At 48.1% G+C, this 23,039-nt stretch overlaps 1 protein-coding gene across 2 annotated transcripts in view; it reads left to right on the forward strand.

Moving 5' to 3' along the window:
• AKAP1 (A-kinase anchoring protein 1) overlaps window positions 1-11,315 on the forward strand; it is a 30,957-nt gene extending 19,642 nt beyond the window's left edge. For both annotated transcript variants that reach the window (XM_063110653.1, XM_063110652.1), the window contains exons 3-11: window positions 1,951-2,084; window positions 3,704-3,830; window positions 4,395-4,522; window positions 6,480-6,657; window positions 8,119-8,269; window positions 8,836-8,903; window positions 9,354-9,427; window positions 9,617-9,679; window positions 10,237-11,315. In XM_063110653.1, the coding sequence (XP_062966723.1) occupies window positions 1,951-2,084; window positions 3,704-3,830; window positions 4,395-4,522; window positions 6,480-6,657; window positions 8,119-8,269; window positions 8,836-8,903; window positions 9,354-9,427; window positions 9,617-9,679; window positions 10,237-10,311 (998 nt within the window). In that variant the 3' untranslated portion in view covers window positions 10,312-11,315. The remainder of the gene's footprint in view (window positions 1-1,950; window positions 2,085-3,703; window positions 3,831-4,394; window positions 4,523-6,479; window positions 6,658-8,118; window positions 8,270-8,835; window positions 8,904-9,353; window positions 9,428-9,616; window positions 9,680-10,236) is intronic.
• The last annotated feature ends 11,724 nt before the right edge of the window (window positions 11,316-23,039 follow it).

Genomic DNA, 23,039 nt, shown 5'->3' on the forward strand with positions numbered 1-23,039 from the left:
AGACAGTTCAGACCACTAACTTACAGGTCAGCAGCTCCTGACCCTGCTTTTGTGGCTCCCCTAGGGTATTTTCACGTATCTCATGGAGAGAGACCACAAATTCCCCCAGTGCCTCTCTGACTTGCCTGTCCTGGAGCTGCTCCCTATCATTTCCATCTCCGGAAGGTCGGGCATCTTTCTGGTGAATTTGTGTGCTTTCAGCTGCATCTGGTGTGTACCCCACACTATATTTTGTCACCTCCAAGATGCTGTTGATGAAGATGCTGAGGATTTATGTACTTTTAAAAGAAAAAAATGCTGTCGATCATGATTATAGGAGGCCAATTACTGTAAGATGCATCCCAATGTCAGGGTTGTTGAAATGTTTAAAAAAAACAACCCAAATTGATCTTAAAATGGGTGAAATGTTTTTAAAGAATAAAGGTGTTTCCCTTTGCCCACTGCCCCTCAGCTTAATTAACCAGCCCCTTCAGCCTTGTCATGCCAGCTCTAGATGGATGTGTTGAGGGCTTCTGAGTTTAGGCTTCTCAGAAGAGAAGGCTGTAACTGAGCCAGGTGTAGGGATGGCAGGGGGAAGCCTGGTCATAACATCTGTTGAGCACCCAGTGGGTGCCAAGCACCAGGCTGTGCCCCACGTGCCCTCTCCCATCAGTGCTGCTTTGCGTGTGGGGAACCTGAAGCTGAAGAGGGGTCCAGAGACCCCCAGCTGGGAGAGCTGGAAGCTGATCTGTGAATGTAGCCTGGAGTCCTAGTGTGGTTCTAGCGGAGCAAGTATTGGCTGGTCCTGTTCTCTCGGACAGAGGCGGGAGCTGTACCTGAGTGGAGCCGCCTCTTGCCCCTCATCAACCTGGTCTGCTTCTGGAAGGCCAGCCAAGTAGCCTCCTCTCAAAGGGGTGCTTTCCGCATGTGAAGCTTATTCTGAACCCCTGGTGTTAAGGAAGGGGATCACTTTGAAGATGACTCTTCCCTAGCTGGGAGCAGAATCTCTTTAAGCCTTAGTCCTCCACATCCAGGCAGTGCACAGATTGCTTGGCAAAGGATTATGCCCAGGGTTTGGAGAAACCATGTGGAAAATAACCTGATTAGTCAGACTCTCAGGAGTGATCCATTTCTGGTGATTGAGTCGTCCATATTTAGGCCCGAGCCACTGCTCTTGAGCTGGTCCGGACTCCTCTTTTTCTGGGATGGCCCTTTTGGTGCACTCTTGAGCAAGAGGAACAGCCCGAGTCAGTTTCAGAGTCCTGCTTCCCACTCTGACCTGGGGAATGAGCCTTAGCTCAGTCTTGACCAGAGGGTATTTGAGCCCAGAAGAGTGTTCAGAGTTGCATAAGTTCGGCCTCAGCAGAGGGGAAGGAGTCCCTCCTTCTGTATCCACATCTGGCAGAGATACGAGTGGGACCCTAATCAAGGATAAGAACAGGGCCCTCAGGCTGGTGAGGACTATGTCTAGCCCAGCTTGGCTGAAGGCCACCACCTGTGAGCTCAGGTCTGGGGCTTTGAGACTGCAGACCCTTTGCCTGAGGGGCTGGGATAGTTGGAAGGGTGTCAAGACAGGTGTGAATAGTCTGTCCAGCTCCTGGGGTCTGTGCTGCTGTCCCCTCCCCCGCCCTGTGGCCTCTCCTTCCCTGGGCGTGGAGTCTGCTTCTTCCCAGTTCACCACTTGTGTCTGTACCAGCAGCTGTGGCTGGGTGCAGCTGCCAGTTAAGCAAGCGGGACTGTAAGTGACAGGCTAAAATTAGGTGTATCGGCACCCCCAGCCCTCCTCTCATTGGGGTTGTTCTGAGTTGTCCTTGTAGACTGTGAGTTGACAGTCACCTGCCAGGCCTGAGGAGGGGGTGTGGGGCGGGAAAGTAAGTTTGGGAATGTGAGTTTGGGAAGTTCCGCGTTGTTGGCTGCTCTGAGCCAGGGTCTGTGTGTGTGTGCGCGCGCGTGCTGCTGCCTCCCCTGCAGGTTCCGACGGGAACAGCATGGATTCAGTGGATAGCTGTTGTGGCCTCAAGAAGAGTGACGGTTTCCAAAATGCCCAGGCGGGCTCCACCCCTAAGAAGGTCGACCTCATCATCTGGGAAATTGAGGTGCCAAAGGTAAGGGCAGCAGCATCCCTGCAGGCTGAGTTCCCTTGGGCCTGGGGCCATCAGACTTAGAGGGAGAGGGTAGGGGGAGGGTCAGGAAATGAGAAAGTGCCCCTGAGTGAGCCAAAGGCTGAGGGAAAGGGAACAGCACACTTTGCCAAGGTTCAGAGAGCTTCCCGCAAAATGGAATTCCTCCAGCTGCCTTCAGGAGCATTTTAATCTTGTACCCAAACTCCCAGGCCGGCTTATCTCCCCTGGGGCTCTTGTGTGCACTGGAGCTCACATGTGTTGGAAATGCTAGCAAAAAAAGCAGATTGAGGACATGGGGCAGCCAGAACCCCCTCACTCTGCTCCACTTAAGCTCTGCAACGTAAAGTGTATTTTATAGTAGAACAAAGCAGAAATCCATATTTTAGAGAACTTGAAATACAGAAATGTACGAAGAAAATAAAACTCAGCTCTAATCCTACCCCTGAGTGTGACTATGAAGACTTTTATTTCCTTCTTGTCCTGCACCCTGTGGTTTTTAAACAAAACTGAGATTATGTTGCTTTAATTAATACTTTTGAATATTTAACAACTTAATTTTCCTGTTATGTTTTGAAAATGTAATTTTAACTGCATTATTCATTATGTGAATGTCAGTTTCCTTCGCCGGTCTCCAGTTCCAGCATGCTGCAGTGGTTTCTAGCTTCTTGCGGTTCTAACTTACAACTTATTAGCTTGATCTTTATGTTTGTCTCTGGGGTTGAGAGATAATTGGCAGACTGCATTCCCCCAGGGCCTTGGGCCCATGCTGAGGTAGAGACTTGGTTCTGTGTGAACTCGGGGTCAGGACAGTTGTTTTGACCCCAGGTTGCTGGCTCCCTTGGTGGCTTCCTCCCCAGGTGACCCTATTGGCAGTTGTGTCCACTTTTCCTTCAGTGGTTACAAAGGGCACAATGAGGCTAGCTCTGGATGAGGAGGGACTGTTTCCCTAGTAGCTCTACTGAGGCGGGGCATTTGGGATTGTTTCGGAGCTTGTCTTACATCATGGCTAAGTTTGGCTGCTTTGGTCTACCTTGAACTCTGGCTCACTGGGAACTGCTACATGCCTCGTGCTCTGGAGGCCCCAGCCTGCTGTCACTGGGCAGCAGGAGCCCACGGGTTCTTAGACCTTCCTGTTCAAGTCCAGCCCCTTTATCTTTAGATCTGAATAGACTTGACGGAGAGGGGTCCAGGGAATCAAAGTTGACCCTTACGCTGGTGAACTGTTTCATAGTGTGGGTTTTGGAGGAGAAGATGCTGCCTTTGTAGCCTTCTGGGTCTGGGCCATGCTGTCTGGCATGAAATGGGAACTGCTGGGTCCTGAAGCCAGACTCCCTCATTCAACTTCTTAGCAGCTCTGTGACCTTGGGTGAGTTCCTTAGCCTCTCTGGGCTTGTGTCCTCATCTGTAAACTGGTGATAGTTATCTGTTTTCACAGGTACCATGAATAAATGTAAGTGCTTAGATTAGTCCTGGCAAATAAATGCTGACATGTTAACAGTTAATACATGTGAGCTGGACCTTGTGTAAAACAAAAGTAGGTCTTTGGGAGTGTAGGTAATTGGTTTCCTGTTAACCCTCTGATCTCTTGCTCTCTCTGGAAGCACTTGGTCGGTCGGCTGATTGGCAAGCAGGGGCGGTATGTGAGTTTTCTGAAGCAAACATCTGGTGCCAAGATCTACATCTCCACCCTGCCTTACACCCAGAACGTCCAGATCTGCCACATAGAAGGTCAGTGGCAGCTGCTGCCCTGGGGTTAATTTTCTTAGGTATATGAGAAATATAAGTAAGTTGAAGTGTTTGTGTCCCAATTGCTATCCTTTTGGAATCTAAGTCTCTGAATGGAAGATGCTGCTTCTCATCCCAGGGGAAGGGAGCACTCCGTGTCTTCCCTTCAGCATTTTCCCCCAGCTCAGGCACTTGAAGGAGACTCAGGTCCCTCCCCATGAGATCTCTGGCCAGGAGCGGTATGGGCAGGGTCTGGGGTCCTGGGTTCATAGTGCCCTGTGTGGGACTCCTCTCTGGTTGATGAGAGCTGAGCCTTTTCCCATCTGCCAGCTTCCTGTTGTGTTCAGAGCATGGATCACCAGTGGCAGAGATATCATTTGAGGGGTGAATGGGGTTCGATGCCATTCTTCCTAAAGCATAGCTTAGCATTTTGGCACCTTAAAGATGCACTGGCACTCTGGGGAAAGTCCCGTAGAGCAGGGTTTATGGGCGAGTTTGTTTTTGCTGTGACTTTCCTCCCTCCCTCTTACCCACAGTGATTGTGTGTCCTGCCCCACCCCCATTTAGGCTCTCAGCATCATGTAGACAAAGCACTGAACTTGATTGGAAAGAAGTTTAAGGAACTGAACCTCACCAATATCTATGCTCCCCCATTGCCTTCGCTGGCGCTGCCTTCTCTACCAATGACATCCTGGGTGAGTATGCTCCCAGTGATCGGGACTTCTCGCGCCCCTCACCCCCCAACCCACCCTAAACAAGCGACTCCCCAGACTGTGGGCTAAGAAGGGCCGAGAGCACATTCGTGCCTGTGCCCTCTCACCTCTGGCCTCCACTGGTCAGTTCTGCTACTTGCCTGTGTTCTCTGGGGACAAGGGATAGGGTGAAGTGCTGGCAAGAAGCCAGAGGCCTCTCAGTCCCCATGTGGGAGGACTACTCTCCCCGGGCTCTGTACCTTTTGTGTTCCATAGGCATTTGCCTAGAGCGGGTTATAGTGCAGCCAGGAGACTGGGTGTGTCCAGATGGTGTGGGGCTCCTTAAAGCTGGTGCTGTGTCCAGGGTCACTGCTCAACGCCTGAGGCCTGGGTGGGACCCACTATCGTGAGTTTGGACGGGGCTTGTGATAGGTCACTCTGTTCCTTTTTCCTAGTGCGCCAGGCCTAGTAGTGGCCCTGTTGAAGGATCTCCTTCCCTTTCCCTCTCGCCAGGAGGTGCCTAGATTAGAAAGAAGAACGAATGCTCCCCATCAGACCCAGGAAGCCCAGTGGCTCTTTGGAGGTGGCCCCAGGAGTTTGGCAGGAGGAGAAGCTGGCATCTCAAGGGCCCCTGTGTGCTGGTGCCTGCAGGGTCTCTTGGGGCCTGTCACTCATGTCCTGCAGCATGTCTCTGGCCCTGGTCAGGCCTCATCTCTCTGGGAGGAGAATTGCAGAGTTTTGTGGGCCAAAGACTTTCTGCATTTCATATAGATGGGCTGAATGTACTGTGAGAAAATTGCTGCCCTTGCCCTGGATTTTTTTGGGCGGGGGGGACGGCGGGGAGGTAGGCACTTCAGTTCTGTATCTTCCCCCTGTCGAAGACCCTTGTACTGTGGGAAAAGGATGGGATGTTTCTTTCCTTTCCTGTGGATATCTGGGAGTAGGCTGAACCCCACTTTACAGAATTTTTTCCCAGGAGGCTTGGCCCTAGACCCACTCTCTTGTCAGATAATTGAGTGGTGTGTATGGATGATTTCCTTCCCTTATACTCTGTTTGGCTCTGTGGGACTGGAGAGGGGGTCTCAGATGCCTCTGGACCAGCAGTCCTGGGGGTGGGGGACGTGGAGGCCGGGACTCTAAGCCAGAAGCTCGTCCCCTGTGACCACCCACGTAGAAGGTAGTATAGACGCCCTGCTGTGTCCGTAGCCCCGATGTTGCCTGTAACTTGGCATTGGGAGGAAAACCAGTGTCTAAGGACAAGTCTTTAGAGACCATTATAGCCTCTTCTAGGGCCTTTAACATAGGGTTTGGCCAATGAGCAAACCTACATGCCAAATCCCAAAGTGGAAACGAGTTGGGGGATGTCTGAGACACGTGGAGAAGAGCAGGACTTAGGAGATGGAAGGGAAGCAGGAAGAGGAGCAAATAGGACACAGATTCCTGTGGACCTTGACGGTGGGCCTTACTTGAGGCCACTGCTAGCTGTTAGGATGGGAGAGTAGACGCTGTCAAACTGTGAGCTCCATGGGCCAGCTGCAAGTCCAGAGGAGTTGGCTGAGGTCCCTAGGGCCTGCCTCCTCTTATTCTTGGGTGCCTCATTCCTGTGTTTGCCCTCCCAGGTCTCACAGACTCATCAAGAGAGGTGGGAGGGAGGGAGGCTTTGGCAGATGGACCCTGCCCAGGCCCAGCTCTATGTCCACAGTTGGCTCTTGGGTGCCCAGTATCTGATGGGAGCCTCTCTGCCTGGCCCGGGGGCAAGGCTGCCCCTAAAGGCTGTTCATGGTATTGCAGGACAATGGCCACAGTGGTGTCGAACACGTTGCATGGTTAAAGTAGTTCTTGAACCTCTGTTCTCTGCGTGCCATGTTGTTTGGGGTTGCTGTACCCTTTTCATGGGCCTTGGGGCTCATTCCACACATGCGAAGGATCGTGCAGTGCCCACTGCCCCTTCCCCCTATAGCTCATGCTGCCCGATGGCATCACTGTGGAGGTCATCGTGGTCAACCAGGTCAACGCCGGGCACCTGTTTGTGCAGCAGCACACGCACCCTACCTTCCATGCGCTGCGCAGTCTGGACCAGCAGATGTATCTCTGCTACTCTCAACCTGGAATCCCCACCTTGCCCACCCCGGTGGAAAGTAAGTGCTGCTCTAGGGGGTGTGAGGGGGAGCCCAGGGTTCTGGCCAGGCCAGCGGGAGAAGCCCTCAGTCTTGACCAGGAGGAGGGTGTTCTGGGGTCCTTGATGGGAACAGCATCCCTGAGTTCTTGCTATTGTCATACACAATGGGTTGAGTTTCCTGGCCAGTCAAAGCTGATGTTTTCATTGGCTGATGAAGTGATGGGATTGGAGTGGATTTTTGACACAGGGATTCAGATCCCAGCTCTGCCACATATTATCTGTTAAGTGGGGTGATACCCACTTGTTCTGGGAATTAGGGTTGGATACTGTATGTGTTACACATAAAGCACTTGGTGATGCATATGCTGGTTACCGCAAAAGATCCCTGAGCCCAGCAACCCTGTGCAGTGGGTTAGGTCATCTCCATTTGACAGATGAGAAAACTGAGCCTGTGAAATCAAGTGACTTGCCCAAGTGGCATCTGAGCGGACTCTTGAGCCCGTTCTTTGTCACTATTGCCTTTGTTGTACTTACCCGTGGGGATCAAATGTCAGAACATCTCTCCATCCATCCCCATCAGGGACTCCTAACCTAGGCCCCCCAGTGGGCTTCAAGGCATCAGAAAAAGCCTTTGAACTTATCTGTAGTGTTTTGTGTGGTCTTCTTTTGGAGGAATAAGGATTTTGTTTTTGTCAGATTCTTTAAAGTTGCCCCAATCCAGCAGTAAAGACTGAATGAGTCCAAGAGGTGACTGCACATGGGCGCCTCTAAGGGTCAGGACCCCAGTGTGTCAGCCCTGTGTCACAGGTTTTCAACCCAGCTGGCTTGCGGCAGCTGCTGGAGTGCTGCTGGCAAACCTTACCCCCTAGTTTCATCTGCTCTGCTGCCCCAGGGGTGGGAGATTGGTGACCCCTTGGAGCACAGCCTTGTTGGCTGCCTAGGCCCTGTCACACCTTCCTGAGGCAGAGGCGAGAAGTGGTAGAGCTTAGGCCTAGGTCCCCTTTTGGCTAAGTCTTTGATCTGGTTGTGGGCTAGAGCAGACCCTAGATACCAGGCCACTGAGATCTGCTGACTTTGGAGGTTCTTGATTTTTTTCAGGTGCTTTCCCTCAAGAATGTAAGGCAGTCCCTGGCTCCATTCCCTGAGTGTTGTATTTTGTTTGGTTTATTCCAGTTAATCTGTGTCCATCTCAGGCCTCAGTAAGTTTCATAGTAATGGATCTATATCAATTGCTTTTTGGTCTAGATAGCTTGGGGACAGCACACATACTAGGCTTAATTTCTCATGTCTGTGTTCTTTCCTTGGCTAGACTTGGGCTCTGGGAGGCTCTGCTGGGGATTCGTTGCTGTTCCTGTCCCCTGTGCCACAGAGGCACAGGCCTCTGAGAAGTCATGTGGGGAGGTGGGTAGCAGTGTCCAGGGTGGCCTTTGGTGCCCTGCCCTGGGCCAGGCGTGTCCACACACTCCTTCCTGTCCTGCAGTAACAGTCATCTGCGCTGCCCCCGGGGTGGATGGGGCCTGGTGGCGAGCCCAAGTGGTTGCCTCCTACGAGGAGACCAACGAAGTTGAGATTCGCTACGTGGACTACGGTGGATATAAGAGGGTGAAGGTCGACATGCTCCGGCAAATCAGGTGAGTGGAGGCTCCTCAGCCAGGCACATGCCCTAATTGTTATGGAATGTGTGGTCTCTGCACAGCTGGCTCAGTTCTGCTGAGCCTGGGGTGTGGGTAAAATTCTTCACTCCTGTGGTCTCCTGTGTTTAGCAGAGTCTGATATAAACAGACTCAATTACTCGCTAAACTGAGCTAGAGGCCTGTCTTAGGGAAGAATTCCCACCACGTATCATACCTCAAAAGCGAAGTGGGTAGGGCTGGCCAGTTTCTCAGTTGGTTAGAGCACAGTGCTGTTAACAGCAAGGTCCAGGGTTCGATCCTTGTACTGGCCAGCTGCCTCCACCCCCCAAAAAAGAAAAAGAAACAAGTAAAGCGGGCTTCTTGGGAATTTGACGCAGGCAGTCCGTCTGAGGTCAGGCTTGCGGCAGGCCTGGCTGCCTGTATTCAGGTGTGCTGTGAGCCTTGGCCTGCTGCCACCTCACATGTGTCCTCAGCTCGGTGGAGTTGCTATGCCAAGCAAAAGGTAAATATCAGCTTGGAGTGGGGTCAGCCTTCAATCCTTTGTTCCTTTCTTGACTTTCCAGGTCTGACTTCGTGACCTTGCCATTCCAGGGAGCAGAAGTGCTTCTGGACAGCGTGATGCCCCTGTCAGGTAGCAGGCGGGGACTGGGGGGTGGGCAGTTGTTGAGAGTAGGTCTTCCTCCACCTGGGCTGCTCTGGGCACTGGCTGACCTTCGGCAATTAGCCTTTCCCTCATCCTCTCCTGTAAATGGGGATGACCCTTGTCTTCCCCAGGGTGTTACTGATTTGGTGGAAGAATACATACACTGGGCTCAGCACAGTCGGCACCCAGATAGGTGGTGTTGGTGCTATTTCCATTTAGGCAGTTTCCGTCCCTCGGCCTCTTTCCTCAGTGGGTAACGTGCAGCAAGGCCCTGAGTTGGTCCACTTAGAATCGCGTGGGCGTCCCTCCCAAAGGCAGCTCTCAAGTCCCATGCAGCCTCTGAAGCATTCTACATGGGATCCCTCTGAAAGTTGCATAAGTGACAAGGTACCTCCTTGTCTCTGAGTGTAAATGTGGCTTTTCTTTATCCCGCTAAAGATGACGAGCACTTCTCACCTGAGGCGGATGCAGCGATGCGCGAGATGACGGGGAACACAGCACTGCTTGCTCAGGTGCGTGGTGGCGGCGGGGCAGGCTGGCCGGCGTCTGTCTGAGGAGCCTTCTCCTGGCGTAATTAGTGTCTGGGCTTCTTGGGAACTGACCTTTACGTCCCTCCTCCCTGTGGCTCAGGCCTTGGGTTGACCCGTGGTGTTTAAGAATTGCATGGAGTAGCTTTAAAATGTGCTTTTCTCATTCTTCAGGTGACAAGTTACAGTCCAGCTGGCCTTCCTCTGATTCAGCTGTGGAGTGTGGTTGGAGATGAAGTAAGGCCCGCCCTTCTTTGCTTTCTGAGTTGCTGGCCAGCAGTAATGAGTTGATTTGGAGCTGGTTCTGGCACTGTTTCTTCTTGAACTAATCAGAGCTAATAGACCAGTGCCTCACAGGGGACATGTTGGGTACCACAATTGAGGGTATGGTGATGCTAGTGTCATCTAGTGGGTAGAGGCCAGGGATGCCCAGGACAGCCCCCACAACAAAGAATTATCTCCCAAAACATCAATAGGGCCAAAGTGGAGAAACCCTGCCCTAGACCTGCTAGGACCTTCTGTCCATTGGGTTTTCCTATCTTCCATCTTATGTTATTAAATCTTAGATCTCTTCATTATATTAAAAAGCCTATCCTAATGCCAAAGTGGCCAACAGAACATTTAAGTAAATGCCCCTGTTGGCCAGAAAGTGGGTCATCCTCCTCTCACCCCATTACTCTTGTACACCTGCTGCCGGTACTGGGGACCTGGGACATGGGAAGGGGAACCCATGGTGGCTAGAGAGATGGCCAGGGTGCCATGGGCAGAGCTCTCAAGGGAACTTTTCCTTCTAGGTGGTGTTGATAAACCGGTCACTGGTGGAGCGAGGCCTTGCTCAGTGGGTGGACAGCTACTACGCAAGCCTTTGACCCTGGCCCCCACCGCCGCTTCTTGAGTCTTTTTTGCACTGTTGAAATTGGGCTTGGCACTCAAGGCAAAGATATAACATCAGAATCACAAACTGTGTTCTCTCCAGAAAGTCCTTTTTTCCCCCCATTCTCTAGTCCTATTGAGAAGATGTTTTGTTTCAGAAAAAAGGATGGAGCTGTGGGTTCTTGTCAAAGCCATAGCATGGTGTTTAACAAGCCAGCTAGCATAACCTGGTCACAAGCTGTTTTTAAAAAAAAAAATTGAAAAACAGTCTCAACCAGGTTGTCCTACACCCTCTTTTCCATTCTCCATTTCTTCCTTCCCATCTCCTCCTCCACCAAAAACCAAACTGTAGCAGAGACAGGCCAAGGGATGTGTGTTGCTGGCTTGAGAGGGCTCTTTCACTTCCACATCTTTCTTCAGGGGGCAAGACACAAACCAATTGGTGTCAGTTACCTGTACAGCTTACATAATGAACTGGGGACATTTAACTAGTTTTTATGAACTTCATCTAGGTCTCTAGGAACACAGACTTTTTTTAATACAGATGTAAATATGAAGTGATTGTCACGCCTCTGGCTTTGGTCAATGGGAAGGGAAATGTCACCCTGCCAAGCCTGGTTATAATTTGTGACCATTTTCTATTTGTGCAAACTTTGTAAATACATGTTTAAAAAATGTAATATTTTGTACAAGATACACTGGAGAACAAAGGGAACTCAAGATTTCTCCACACCACGTGTCATCTGTAAGTAGGAATGAGTTCTGCAGAGTGCAGCTGCTGATCTGGGCTCCTCTTCGCTGGGGCTTCCGTGGCTTCCTGCGTACAGGACAGAGTGGCTCTGTGGTATAGACTGTGATCTGGGGATTTTTTGCTGTACAAATTTGTTTTAAAAAAAAAAAACTCATTGAATTACCTTGTAGTGGTGTGTTTGATTCTTTTTTAGACTGGCTTCAGCATTGTGCAATTTGAAAATAAGTAACTTAAGTAACTTAAACTTATATAAATCCTGAATTGTATAAACTTTAGCTTTGAGTCTGTTTTTTTTCCAGTGGTGAAAAAGGTGGGGGGGTGGGGAGTGAAGAGGGTGGTTGTGAGTGTGGTGGGCTGGAGGTCCCACCATGTGCCCCATGTGACCACGTCTAAAGGAGACCCACTTTCTTGGAAGACACTTTGCCCAGAAATTTCTATCTGGCCTCTTCTGTTCTTCTTGCCCCCGGCAGGTGGCAGCCAAGCTTCTTTTGACTTCCCCCATTGAGTGTCTAAATAGTCAGACTTCAGTTCAAAGCACCGATTCCCAAAACCAGTTGTGCATTCTGGTTTTTTTTTTTTTGGCAGCTGGTACAGGGATCAAACCCCGGACCTTGATGTTATCAGCACCACACTCTAACCACCTGGGCTAACCGGCCAGCCTCATTCTTAATAGATCTATGAAGTTATTCAATCTTACTATAGTGATTAGAATGATGTAAAAAATAAATGCATGTAAGTGATGAGAGCAGATACTAAGTAACTCTAAGTCTTCTCTCTCTCTCTCTTTTTTTTTTTTTTAAAGATGACCGGTAAGGGGATCTTAACCCTTGACTTGGTGTTGTCAGCACCACGCTCTCCCAAGTGAGCTAACGGGCCATCCCTATATAGGGATCTGAACCCGTGGCCTTGGTGTTGTCAGCACCACACTCTCCCAAGTGAGCCACAGACCGGCCCTAAGGCCTCTCCTCTTAAAGGCAGGTTCAGACCCCTGGGGCTGACCTGCCACCCTCCCCCCACCCCCCAGCCTCTTCCCTGTCTCCCTAGGTTGCACCTAGGCCACCCTTGCTGTGGGCCTCCCCCAACCAGGGTGTTGGGCATTTGCACCAGTCTCTCTAGAGAGCTGAGACAACTTGAGGGCCCTTCAGGCTGAAGGTGTCCTTCCTACCGCACACGCCTCTCCTGGAGCTTCTCCCAGTCCCACCAAGCAGGCCTGTTATCCTTCCAGTTGGCTCTGCGCAAAGGCTGTAGCTTCTCTTGAGCCTGAGCCGGGGCAGTCACTGTTCAGGAGGCCTGTATTCCCCTCAGGCCCTGGTTCCGACCTATGTGGTTAACAAGTAGTTAAAAGCCAGTGTTCCTCATCAGTAAGATCAGATATACCAACCTCATAAGACAATTAAATCAGAAACGTCCCCTGCTTATACAGAGCGTGGCCCACCACGAACTCTCCTGCAGTCTTAGCTGATGTTAGTTCTAAGCCCTACTGGTTATTAGGTGTGACCTTGGCCAAGGCATGTGACACCCATGTCTAAGCTTTTCCTATACAACTCAGCATTGCTGGAGTGTGGAAGGGTCTATGGGAGCCTTCCAACTGGTTGGGAGAGAGAGCTCACAAAACCTGGTACAGATTTGGCTTTTATCTCTAGGGAGCCATTGAGGGATTTTAACAGATTCTGATGCAGGCAGGATGGAGTGGGATGGAGGAGCAGAGCCTGAGGCCGGCGTGGTCCTGACAAAAGGGTTTCCTGAGTCTGGATCCTCAGATAAAACTCATGGGATTTGGCAAGGAGGTGTGGAGATGGGGGAGATGGGCTGCTATGGGTCTCGGGTGCTTCAAGGATGGCTCCATTAAACATGGTTTGCAATATAGGAGAAGAAAGTTGGAGATTGGTAAACATTCTCTTTGGATAGATGCTTCTCAGATTGTTGGGGGCCTTTGATTCATGTCCAGAGTTCTAAAAAAGTTGACTTGACAATTTTGCCAGAAATTTTGTTGCTCTTATGGAGGAGCAGATTTTTGGAGGTCCTCAGTCCACCATTGCAGAAGTTGGCCCTCTGGGCAAGTATATTTGAAACACCTCTGAATTACCTGTGGGCCATCCAGGGGATGTCTTAGTGTGAGCCAGAAACTCCTGGGAGGAGCCAGCGCTGGAGAGGGATTTGGTAACCTGCCCGGGATGAGGGGAAGAGAGGTGGAATGCTGGACACAGGAGGCTGCAGCTTGCAGCCCGTTTTCACTTAGGGCGTTTGTGTCGATACTTCACCTCTGGTCCTAGGTGTCACCGTAGAGGCTGATGCTGCACTGACTGCTACACCTTGTATAGCCTCAGTTATGCCACCTGCAGGCAACAACATCTGTCACATGAGAACTGATGTCACTTTCTAACCATCGCAGGCTTAAGAGGATAAAACGAGATTAGTAGCTAGAGTTAGGGAGTGCTTACTGTGTCAGGCGCTATGCTCATGACAACCCAGCAAGGCAGGGACATCCTCATAGATGAGCCGACTGAACCCAGAGGTAGAAGCCGGTGACTTAGAGAGTGGGTGGAGCTGAGCTGAGACTCTTCCCCATCACTGCTCTAAATTAGCAACATGGGTTCATCTTGCCTCGGTTCGTATCCCCAAATAAATGCCACAGTGGTTAAATGATCAGGCCATAGAAAAGTTTTGGAACTTACAGTGGAAAAAATAACATTATAGGAGAGACCAATGATTTTGCTCATATGAAAAATTAAAATCTAAGTCACATAAAGCCGGGAGAAATTTGTAGCATCTAGGCCAAAGGATAAACATTTTTAGTCTACGATGATGTAAAAAAAGGAAAACTAAGTCTCCATTGGAAAATGTCATAAAGGATACGAACAGAAAATAGAAAATTTGGGTCTGTTTCTAGATCAGCACTGTCCAATAGGAATATAACGTGAGCCTCATAGGTAATTTAAAATTTTCTAGGAGCCACGACAAAAAAGTCCAAAGAAAAAGGTGAAATTAATTTTCATAATAGTTTAACACATTATAATTTCAGCGTGTAATGGACATAAAAAACGTTAATGAGATATTTCACAGTATTTTTCATACTAAGTCTCAGGAAGTCGGTGTGTATTTTGTGCTTCCAACATGTCTGTATCCAGAGCAGCCGCACTCCAGGTGCTCAGAGCCACATGTGGCCTGCTGCTACCATGCTGGACAGCGCAGGCCTGGACTATTCCATCGATGACCATCGCATCAGTACTAAAACAGCTGTGTATATGTTCTTCCTTATTCAAAAACTTCTGCGTTTTTGCATATTTATTTTTCCAGATGAACTTTAGAATGATTTTTGGGGGGGTGGGCGGGGAAGGGACCATGCTAAATGTTTATTGACATTTGGGAATGCATATTATTGATTTGGTATAAAGTTTTATATAATTTATTAAATTGGGCTTGTAGATTATTCAAATTTTCTTTCTTGCCCTCTCCCTACTCCCTCCTCTTTTTTGGTCTGCACTATCTGCCTATTTCTAAGAAAAGTACATTAAATGATTCTGGTTCTCATGTTTTCCTGTTTGTCTTAAGGCTTCTTTTATAAGTTTTGGTTATGTTGCTTAGTTTAAAAAGGCTCATGAGTGTAATTTAAAATATCAATAAATATTTTAAATATCAATAAATAAAATGTCAATGTAAAATATTTTTGGTATTGGGGCCGACCCCGTGGTGCACTCAGGAGAGCGCGGTGCTGGGAGCGCAGCAGTGCTCCCGCCGTGGGTTCGGATCCTATATAGGGATGGCCGGTGCGCTCACTGGCTGAGCACGGTGCGGCTGGTCACAAAAAAAAAAAAAAGACAAAAAAAAAAAAAAATTTGGTATTCAGTTTAGTGCTTTTTGTTTTGAATTTAACATCCTTTTTCTCCATCACTTAATTTTAGGTGGGTGGCTTGTAAGCAGCACACTGCTGCGGGGGGGTTTTTTTGTTTTTTTTTTTAGTAAAATCTGGGAAATCTTTTAATAGGTGAATTTAACCTGTTTATTGTGATCACTGAAGTGTAATGTTATTTGCCATTTAGTTCATTTTCCTGTTGTTTTCTAATTTTTTTGCTTTCCTCATTATTTGCTTAATTAAATAATTTTTGCCTGTTATAAATTTAGTGTCCAATTTCTTATTTCAGTGTTATCAGCGTGCAACTTTAAAATTTTAAATATAGTTGAATTTATACTTCATTCACATATCTGAGACCTTTCTCTCTAAATAAGAATAAACTCGGCAGAAAGTCTGATTTCTGGCCTTCTTCCTACAAGAGCTTGCACATGCATGTGTGTGCACGCACATTCTTTCTCCTGGGTTTTGATAGACTTATCTTGCATACAGTTCAGAATTCTATACAGGTGTGCCTCAACTTATGATGGGGTTATGTCTCAATTATTCATATGATGATTATTTCCTTGTAAGTTGAAAATATTGTAAGTTGGGGCCGACTGCATGGTGCACTCGGGAGAGTGCAGCGCTGGGAGCGCAGTGGCACTCCCGCGCGCAGGTTCGGATCCTACATAGGGATGGCCGGTGGGCTCACTGGCTGAGCGTGGTGCGGGCGACACCAAGCCAGGGGTTGCGATCCCCTTACCGGTCACAAAAAAAAAAGGACAAATATATATTGTAAGTTGAAGGTGCATTTAATGTACCTAATGTACAGAACATCATAGCTTAGCCTGCTCCACCTTAGAAGTGCTCAGAACACTTACAGTAGCCTGCAGTTGGCCAAAATCACTTAACACAAAGTCTATTTTGTAATAAAGTGTTGAATATCTCCTGTAATTTATTGAATACTGTACATTACTTCAAAATTGCAACAATTTCCCACCATGTTAAAGTCGAAAAACTTAAGTATAGCCATCGTAAGTTGGGGACCGTCTGTAGACGGTAAAACTTCTTTTTGATAAAACTTCTTTTCACATATGCTTCTATCTCAAGAATCTTTTAGTGGTGACATTAAACTTCAGTCAACGTTATAAAAAAGATTTTGGCCCAACCCTGTGTTTTACCAGCTTGATTACTCATCCATTTCCTATATACCTGTTGCTGAGTTCTTTATCTTGGCACACCTTTAATGTGTCTGGAGTGTTTCTTTGAATTATTTTTTGCTGTCATGTATGAGTCCTTGTACATCTGGACATTTCTGTCTTTTGTCCCGACATACCAGCAGTTGTTTGGGCATCTCTGGTAGATTGGATATCTCCTTGCCAACAATTCAGTGCTTGCTGACAATGGTACGATTATGCATCTTAGACCTGTTGGACTCAGGCGTGGCCACAGGACTTGTTCTGGTCAATGAAAGGTGGGTCAAGGTGTGCATGTCACCAGGGCAGATGCTTTAAGAACCAACACGTGGGCCCCTTGTCTTCTCTCTCTGCCCCAATGTTGGCCATATTCCAGGTAGACACCCGTCCACCCACCTGGGTCCTAATGTGAAGACGACATGGAGCCAACCCTCCGTGGATGTGTGGTGCATGAAATATATCTGTCCTAAGCCACTGAGGCTTGGGGATTGTGTGTTACCCACAGCCTGTCCTAGCCCATCCTGACCGATGGTATTGTTCTAGGGTCCCAGACCCTTCCTCTGAGGACTCGGAGCTCCAGCTGTAGGGCTGCCTGTGCACCACGATCTTCTGCTTGACTTGGGCAAGTTCCTTGCCATCTCTGTTCCCATAACGCCCATCTGTAAAAAATGGGGGTGCATTAGGTAAGCTCTGATGTACTTGCCATGTTTGACTTTTGACTGATCTGTTCTGTAAATAAGGGCCTTCCTGAAGATCCCTCTTAATGAGAGGCTGGCTTGTATTTTTTACCAAGCAAATTATCTAAGAGAGATCTTGGCTGTCTGTTGCTAGAAACAGGCCGAGCTGACATCTGGTAGGGACAGAAGGCATTTGAGAAGCCTCAATGCTCGGGGCCAGGAAGGTGGATACCTCCTACCTGGAGCTGGGATGGATTTCTTGTCTTTCCTTGGCTTCACTGGCTTGGTGACAGGCAGGTGCTCTGACTGCTTCCCCTGACTTCTTTCTCTCCATGGAGTGCATGCTGTATGCCACATGTCGTGCTAGGGGGCTGCAACGATGAGACAAACACTGAGACTTTAGGAAGCTTCTCTTTTTTGGAGGCGAGCTCGATGATCTATCTCCATACAGACGTTGCTTTCTTGTGTGGTCCTTCCCTCACCTTCTTACAGGGTCCTGGCAACTGCTAGTGAGGAAGGAAACTGAGGCAGAATTAGCAGGACTTGAACCTGGGTCTTCTGGACTCCAGACTCCGTGTTCTTCCTCACATACAATGCCTCTGCTTCTCTTTAGGGGGACTTGAGTGCCAAAGGAACTGGTTGACAAGAAGACTGAGCGAGGCACTATCCCTGTGCCCGTGGGGGGCCTCCTCACAGGGGGTGGCCTCCACCAGGCCTTGAAGGAAGAGAAGGCAGAGGAAGGCGGCCGCGTAGGGAGGTTGTCCTGCAGGTTGGCTCATGGACACTGGGAAAAAGAGATGGTAAAATGAGAGCAGGCAAATCTTCGCAGGACGCAGTCTGCAAATACACCATTGATAGATGTCCTGTTGTTTGGTTTTTCATTTTTCAATAGGTGACAGACACACATTACAGGATTCCAAAGACGCATAAGGATAACCAGTGAAAAGAAAGTCTCCTTCCCATGTCCCCCACACCCACATTTCCTCTCTGGGGACATTTCTATTATTAGTTTCTAGTGTTTCCTACCAGAGAGTCAATCCCACCTCCCCCAACGTACACAAATGATAGCATAAAGTAAATTGAGGGTCACAAACTAGGCCTGTGTTTGTCAATAAAGTATTATGGGAACACACACACAGACATTTGTTTACACCTTGCCTGTGGCTGTTTGTGCTACAACCACAGCGTGAGTACCTGCAATAGAGGCCGTACGCCCTGCAAAGCAAGAAATAGCTAGTCTTTTACAACAAGGTTTCCAACCCCTGCTGCAAACACTTTGTGCAATTCTCCCCTCCCCCATTTAATAAAACTTCAATGCAGCCTTAATATTTCCTGCCTCTTTCCCAACCACAAGTTCTTTAGACTTGGAGAATTGCAGATCTCAGGTTCCTTAGGATTCTCTGTGGTGGGCAGCTCTGTGCCTTACAGACTGACCTGGTAAATGCCTTGTTCCTGGTAGGGTGATCAGGTGCATCACCCAGGAAAGACCAGGAAGACCCTCTTTTCGGCAGCAAATGTGGTCCACAAGCTGACAGCGCTGGTGGCACCTGGGAACAGAATCTCGGCCCCCACCTCACTGAACCCTCATCTTCATTGCAATGACTCCCAGGCTATTCATATGTTCATCAAAGCTTGAGCGCCGACCTGGGGTAGTGGTGTTCAACTCTGCCTGCATATTTGAATGTCTCTGAAAACTACCAATGCCTGAGTCCCATTCTCAGACATGCCAATTTAATTGGTCTGGGCTGCAGCCTGGGCATTGAGAGAGATTTTAAAACATTATTACTTTTAGAGTATAACATATATATATACCGAAGTGCATAAAGTGCGTGAATCTTGGGTATAGAACGTGATGCATTTTTACATATATATACATCTGGGTAGTCATCACTAGATGAAGATAAAGGGACACTTTTAATATTCCAGGAGTTCCCCTCATTCCCTTGTCTAGTGAATACCCTCTCTCCAGGGAACCATTATTCTTTTGTCACTGCAAGATTAGTTTTGCCTGTTCTAGAACTTCATCTTAATGGAATCGTCTAGTCCGTACTCCTGCGTCTTGCTGCTCCCACTCACCGTTGTGTCTGAGTTAATGTGCAATCAGTCATTCTCTTTTGTTGTGTGTATTCCACTGTATGAATGTATTACAAGTCATCTACCCATTCTTGGGTTGATGTTCATTTAGGCTTCCAGTTTTGGGCTGTAATGCATGAAGCTGCTAGGATCCATTCTTGTGTTTTTAGTGGATGCATGTATTCATTTCTCTGGGCACACACTTATGAGGGGGATTGCTGGGTCATAGGGTAGGAGCATGTTCAGTTCCACTAGTTATTTGTGTATTGGGAGTTTTACAAGTTCACCAGGTGATTCTGATGTGCTGCTAGAAGTGAGAATCCCTGCTCTGGAGAGATAGGTCTGCACTCTTGCTGCCCAGCTGCTCCTCTGAGGGCAGCTGTTGAGCTCTTCAAGCTGCTCTTCAATGCGCTTCCCCAGCAGCCTTCCAATGAATCCCTAATCTGTTTCTGTTACTTGCCACAAGTGAACGCTGCCCAGCCATATATGTAGTTCTAGTTCAGCCCTGAATCTAGTTCAATGTTTAAATCTTTTCCTCATTAACCCTGTTTGTTGGATTCTAACCTTAACCCAATATCTCCCCTGCCAGAGTCCCCAGTTCCTATAGCAGCTTTTCTTAGATGCTTGACAAAGTTCTTCCTTCTGTGCCCTCTGGACCATGCTTGAACCTGGCCATCTGAACATATGGACATGGCAGTGGTAGTGAACAATTTACAACATCCTCTGTATTTTGAGAGTACTAACATAGGGTTGATATGTGGCTGAAACTGCATAAAGCATGCAAACCACTTAGCACAGGGCCTGGTACATAGAAAGTATTCAGTAAATGATGCCTAAATGCAGATAATAGGACATTTCCATCATCACACCAAGTTTTAATGGACTGTGCTGTGTCTAGAGCTATGGTTATCCAATATGGTGGCCATTGGCCACATGGGGCTGTTGAGAACTTGAAATGTGACTTGTCCAGATTGAGATGTGTTGTAAATGTAAATGTAAATGTATTTTCCCCCAGGAAAATAATTGTTGCACATTGAAATGAAATTTTGGACATTGTGGGTAAATAATATATAATTAGTTGCACCTGTTTCTTTTTATTTTTTAAAGGGTGACTAGTGGACATGCTAAGATGACACATGCAGCTCATATTGTTTCTGTTTGACAGTGCTGGGTAGAGGAAGGTCATTATAGGAGGTCATATCCTTTCAGACAGTGTTTCTCAAATCAGGAGTTCAGGCCATTTGTTTCAGAGTTCTTATTAAAAACTCAAAGTGCTGGGCCCTACCACAGGCCCATGGAATCAGAAATTCTTAAGAATGGTGCAGGAATCTGCATTTTTAATAAGCCACCCCCCATCCCCCCCCAGCTAAACTCATACCCTCTTAAGTTTGAGAACCACTGCTCCTCTGCTCCTAGAACTTGGGGCAATTTGATTTTCTACTTAAATAGGTACACTGCCTCACTTTTGGTTGTAAAATGATGGGGTTCTTATTTCCTCCTTTGATCTGGCTGCTGAGAAATATTCAGGACTAAGATTAAGGTTAAATTAGGTTTTAATTGTTATGTAATCTGGGTGGCTGTTTTGCTGCCTTCTAAAGTGTTAGACTTGTCATGTCTAAGTTAGAAGTTTCTGGAGGACAAATAACAAAGTCTATTTGCACCATCTGGAATTTCTGGCCTCAAAATTATCTGGCCTCCAGTCTCAGTACTGCCACCGCCTGACTTTGGGCAGGACACAGTCTGTAACGATCCCTATTCTGTTGTTGTTCAGAGGATGAAAATAAATCATTTAACTTCCATAAAAAGTTCACCTAAAAAGGTAGACATGATAAAGGTGAATGCGCTCGCAGCAAGCCATGAATGTGGTGTGTGGGGAACAGTGATTTTCAGGGTCCCTCAATACACACAGCACAGATTGCTGTCACTGTAGTCACAGACCACTAGATGGCGCCACAGCACAAGCTACTGAAAGTATCCCCTTCTCTGCACCAAGGTTCTTAGAACAGTGGTTCTCCAGCGTGGTCTCATTATTAGAACTTACTGGAAATGCAAATTCTCAGGCCCCTACTCCAGACCTACTGCATCAGGAACTATGGAACTATGTTTTAACATGCCATCCAGGTGGCTCTGATGCTCACTTAAGTTTGAGGATCACCTTCCTAGAATCAACCCTGGGTGGCCTGAGAAGATGTGACCAGGAAGCCATGAGATGGGGCTTGTTGGGGAGGGGCAAAAGGTGGGGTGTGGCAGGACAGGGCTGGGTGAGGGGTGAGAGTGAAGGTCACCGGTGTGGGAACAATTCCACAGGGCTTGTCCAAATCGGGGAGAAGTTAAGGAACAAGAGACTGGGTGACGATATTGTATTTTTATTTTTAGATAAGGCATATCCAATGGTGTCAGCTGGATGGAGGGAAAGGGGGACTCCCAGGGGACCCCACTTTAGGAGAAAAGTCTTGGACCAGGAGCAGAAACAAAGAGGCAGGCTGAGTTCTGCGGGGAACGCTCGGCCAGCCTATATCCCTACTGTGGCTGTTTATCTCTGCCCGTTCTGAAATTTCACCAAACTACCATTGTGTTAATGGACTAAAGTCTTGCAACCCTCCCAAGACCATGCAGGAAAATGGATGCTCAGAAATCAAAGAGAAGCTTCAGACTGGGTGGAAACTAAACCCCTATAGAATTAAAACCTTGTTTCTATCTTTTCAATCCTAACTGTATCCTAAGAGGAGGCCACTGCCAGAATGAATTCATATCTTTTTTTTTTTTTTTTTTTGACACTGACAAAAGTTCCTTTTGCAGGTGGCTACTGAGGCTTCAAGGGGCAATGTATCATGGAAGTAATTTTTTTCAGCTATGACGTACACAGTTTAGTTTGATTTATTTTTGATGTCAGAAACAAAATGGAAAGTTAGCGCTTTAAAAATGAGCGTGGCTTGCTGAATAAATAAATAATATGCTCTTGGCCAGAACCTGCCAGTGCCTCCTTAATTGCCATTGATTCTTTAATTCTCTGCACTTTAACATTTACGGAAATTAAGAGGCCACAGAGCACAGAGATGTCTTTTGTTAAACAAATTAAGGAAACTGGGTTTTAGAAGGGATAGTCTTTCCTTGGGCTTTGACCTAGCATTTAAAGGCAGGAGGCAAAGTCGCCAGAGGACCAAAGCCAGGTGCCTTGGGCCAGGTGCCTTGGGCCAGGTGCCTTGGGTAGTTTCTTCCACAGCACAAGGTATGTCACCTTGTTTTTCCGGCCATGAATATTTATGGAGTGTCCATGGGCCTGGTGACACTCAGAAAGCAACAGGGACCCTGAGCACTCCCCCTGTCGGTTCCTGGGAGGTGTGGAGGTGGCCTACCTCAGGGAGGTGCTGGTGCCCATGTTTGGATTTTCACAGACCAGCCAGAGTAGACTTGGCCAAAGGTCTGGGGAGTCTTCCCCGTTCTTGCAGGGAGAGAAATGCTCCTGGGAGGGTTCTTTTATCTCCATTTCTGGACTGGCTCAGGGACACCAGCTATTGCTGCCACATAGAAAGGCTTCCTGAAGGCCTCCAGAGCCTTCCACTCACCCCACCCCTCAGTCTTCACCTCCTGTCATCCCAAACTGCAGAAAGTTCACGTACTGTCACCTCTGTGCCTCTGCTAGGCTGTCCCCTCTGCCCTTCTCCCTCGTGTTCCCCTAACACACTCCTCTTCTTCAAGACTCTGGTCCTTAAGAGGTCTCTCTCCCAGCAAGTATTTCTGAATCCTACCCCCAGCCTCCCACCAAGTGTGGCATGGTAGCCCCCCTCATCCCCAGAGCACGCCAGCATCCTGCTGTGACATCAGCTCCTGGTACTGCACTGTGAACCCTGAGAGCAGGGCCTGATTCTTTTTATTCTGTAACTCCAGCATTTAAAACAGGACCCAGAATATCATAGGCCCTCAAAATATTTGGTTGAATAAATAAATGAGTACATTTGCCCCCAGCACATACCACAGATAGATGCTCAGTTCACAGATGATGAAACACCAAGAGGCAATTCTGTGACTATTTCCTTGTCTTTTGTGTCCCTTCCTTATATCTCTGCCAAGCCCCCACTTTGCATTCAGGTAATGTCTGATAAGGTTAAACCAGAAAACGTGTGGAATACCTGGCAGGTCGTTCAAGCCAGTGAAGGGAGGGGTCCCCTCCTTTCTACCTTGTGGCGGGAGGCTT

This window comes from Cynocephalus volans, chromosome 10 (assembly GCF_027409185.1).
Source record: "Cynocephalus volans isolate mCynVol1 chromosome 10, mCynVol1.pri, whole genome shotgun sequence".
NCBI lineage: Eukaryota > Metazoa > Chordata > Mammalia > Dermoptera > Cynocephalidae > Cynocephalus > Cynocephalus volans.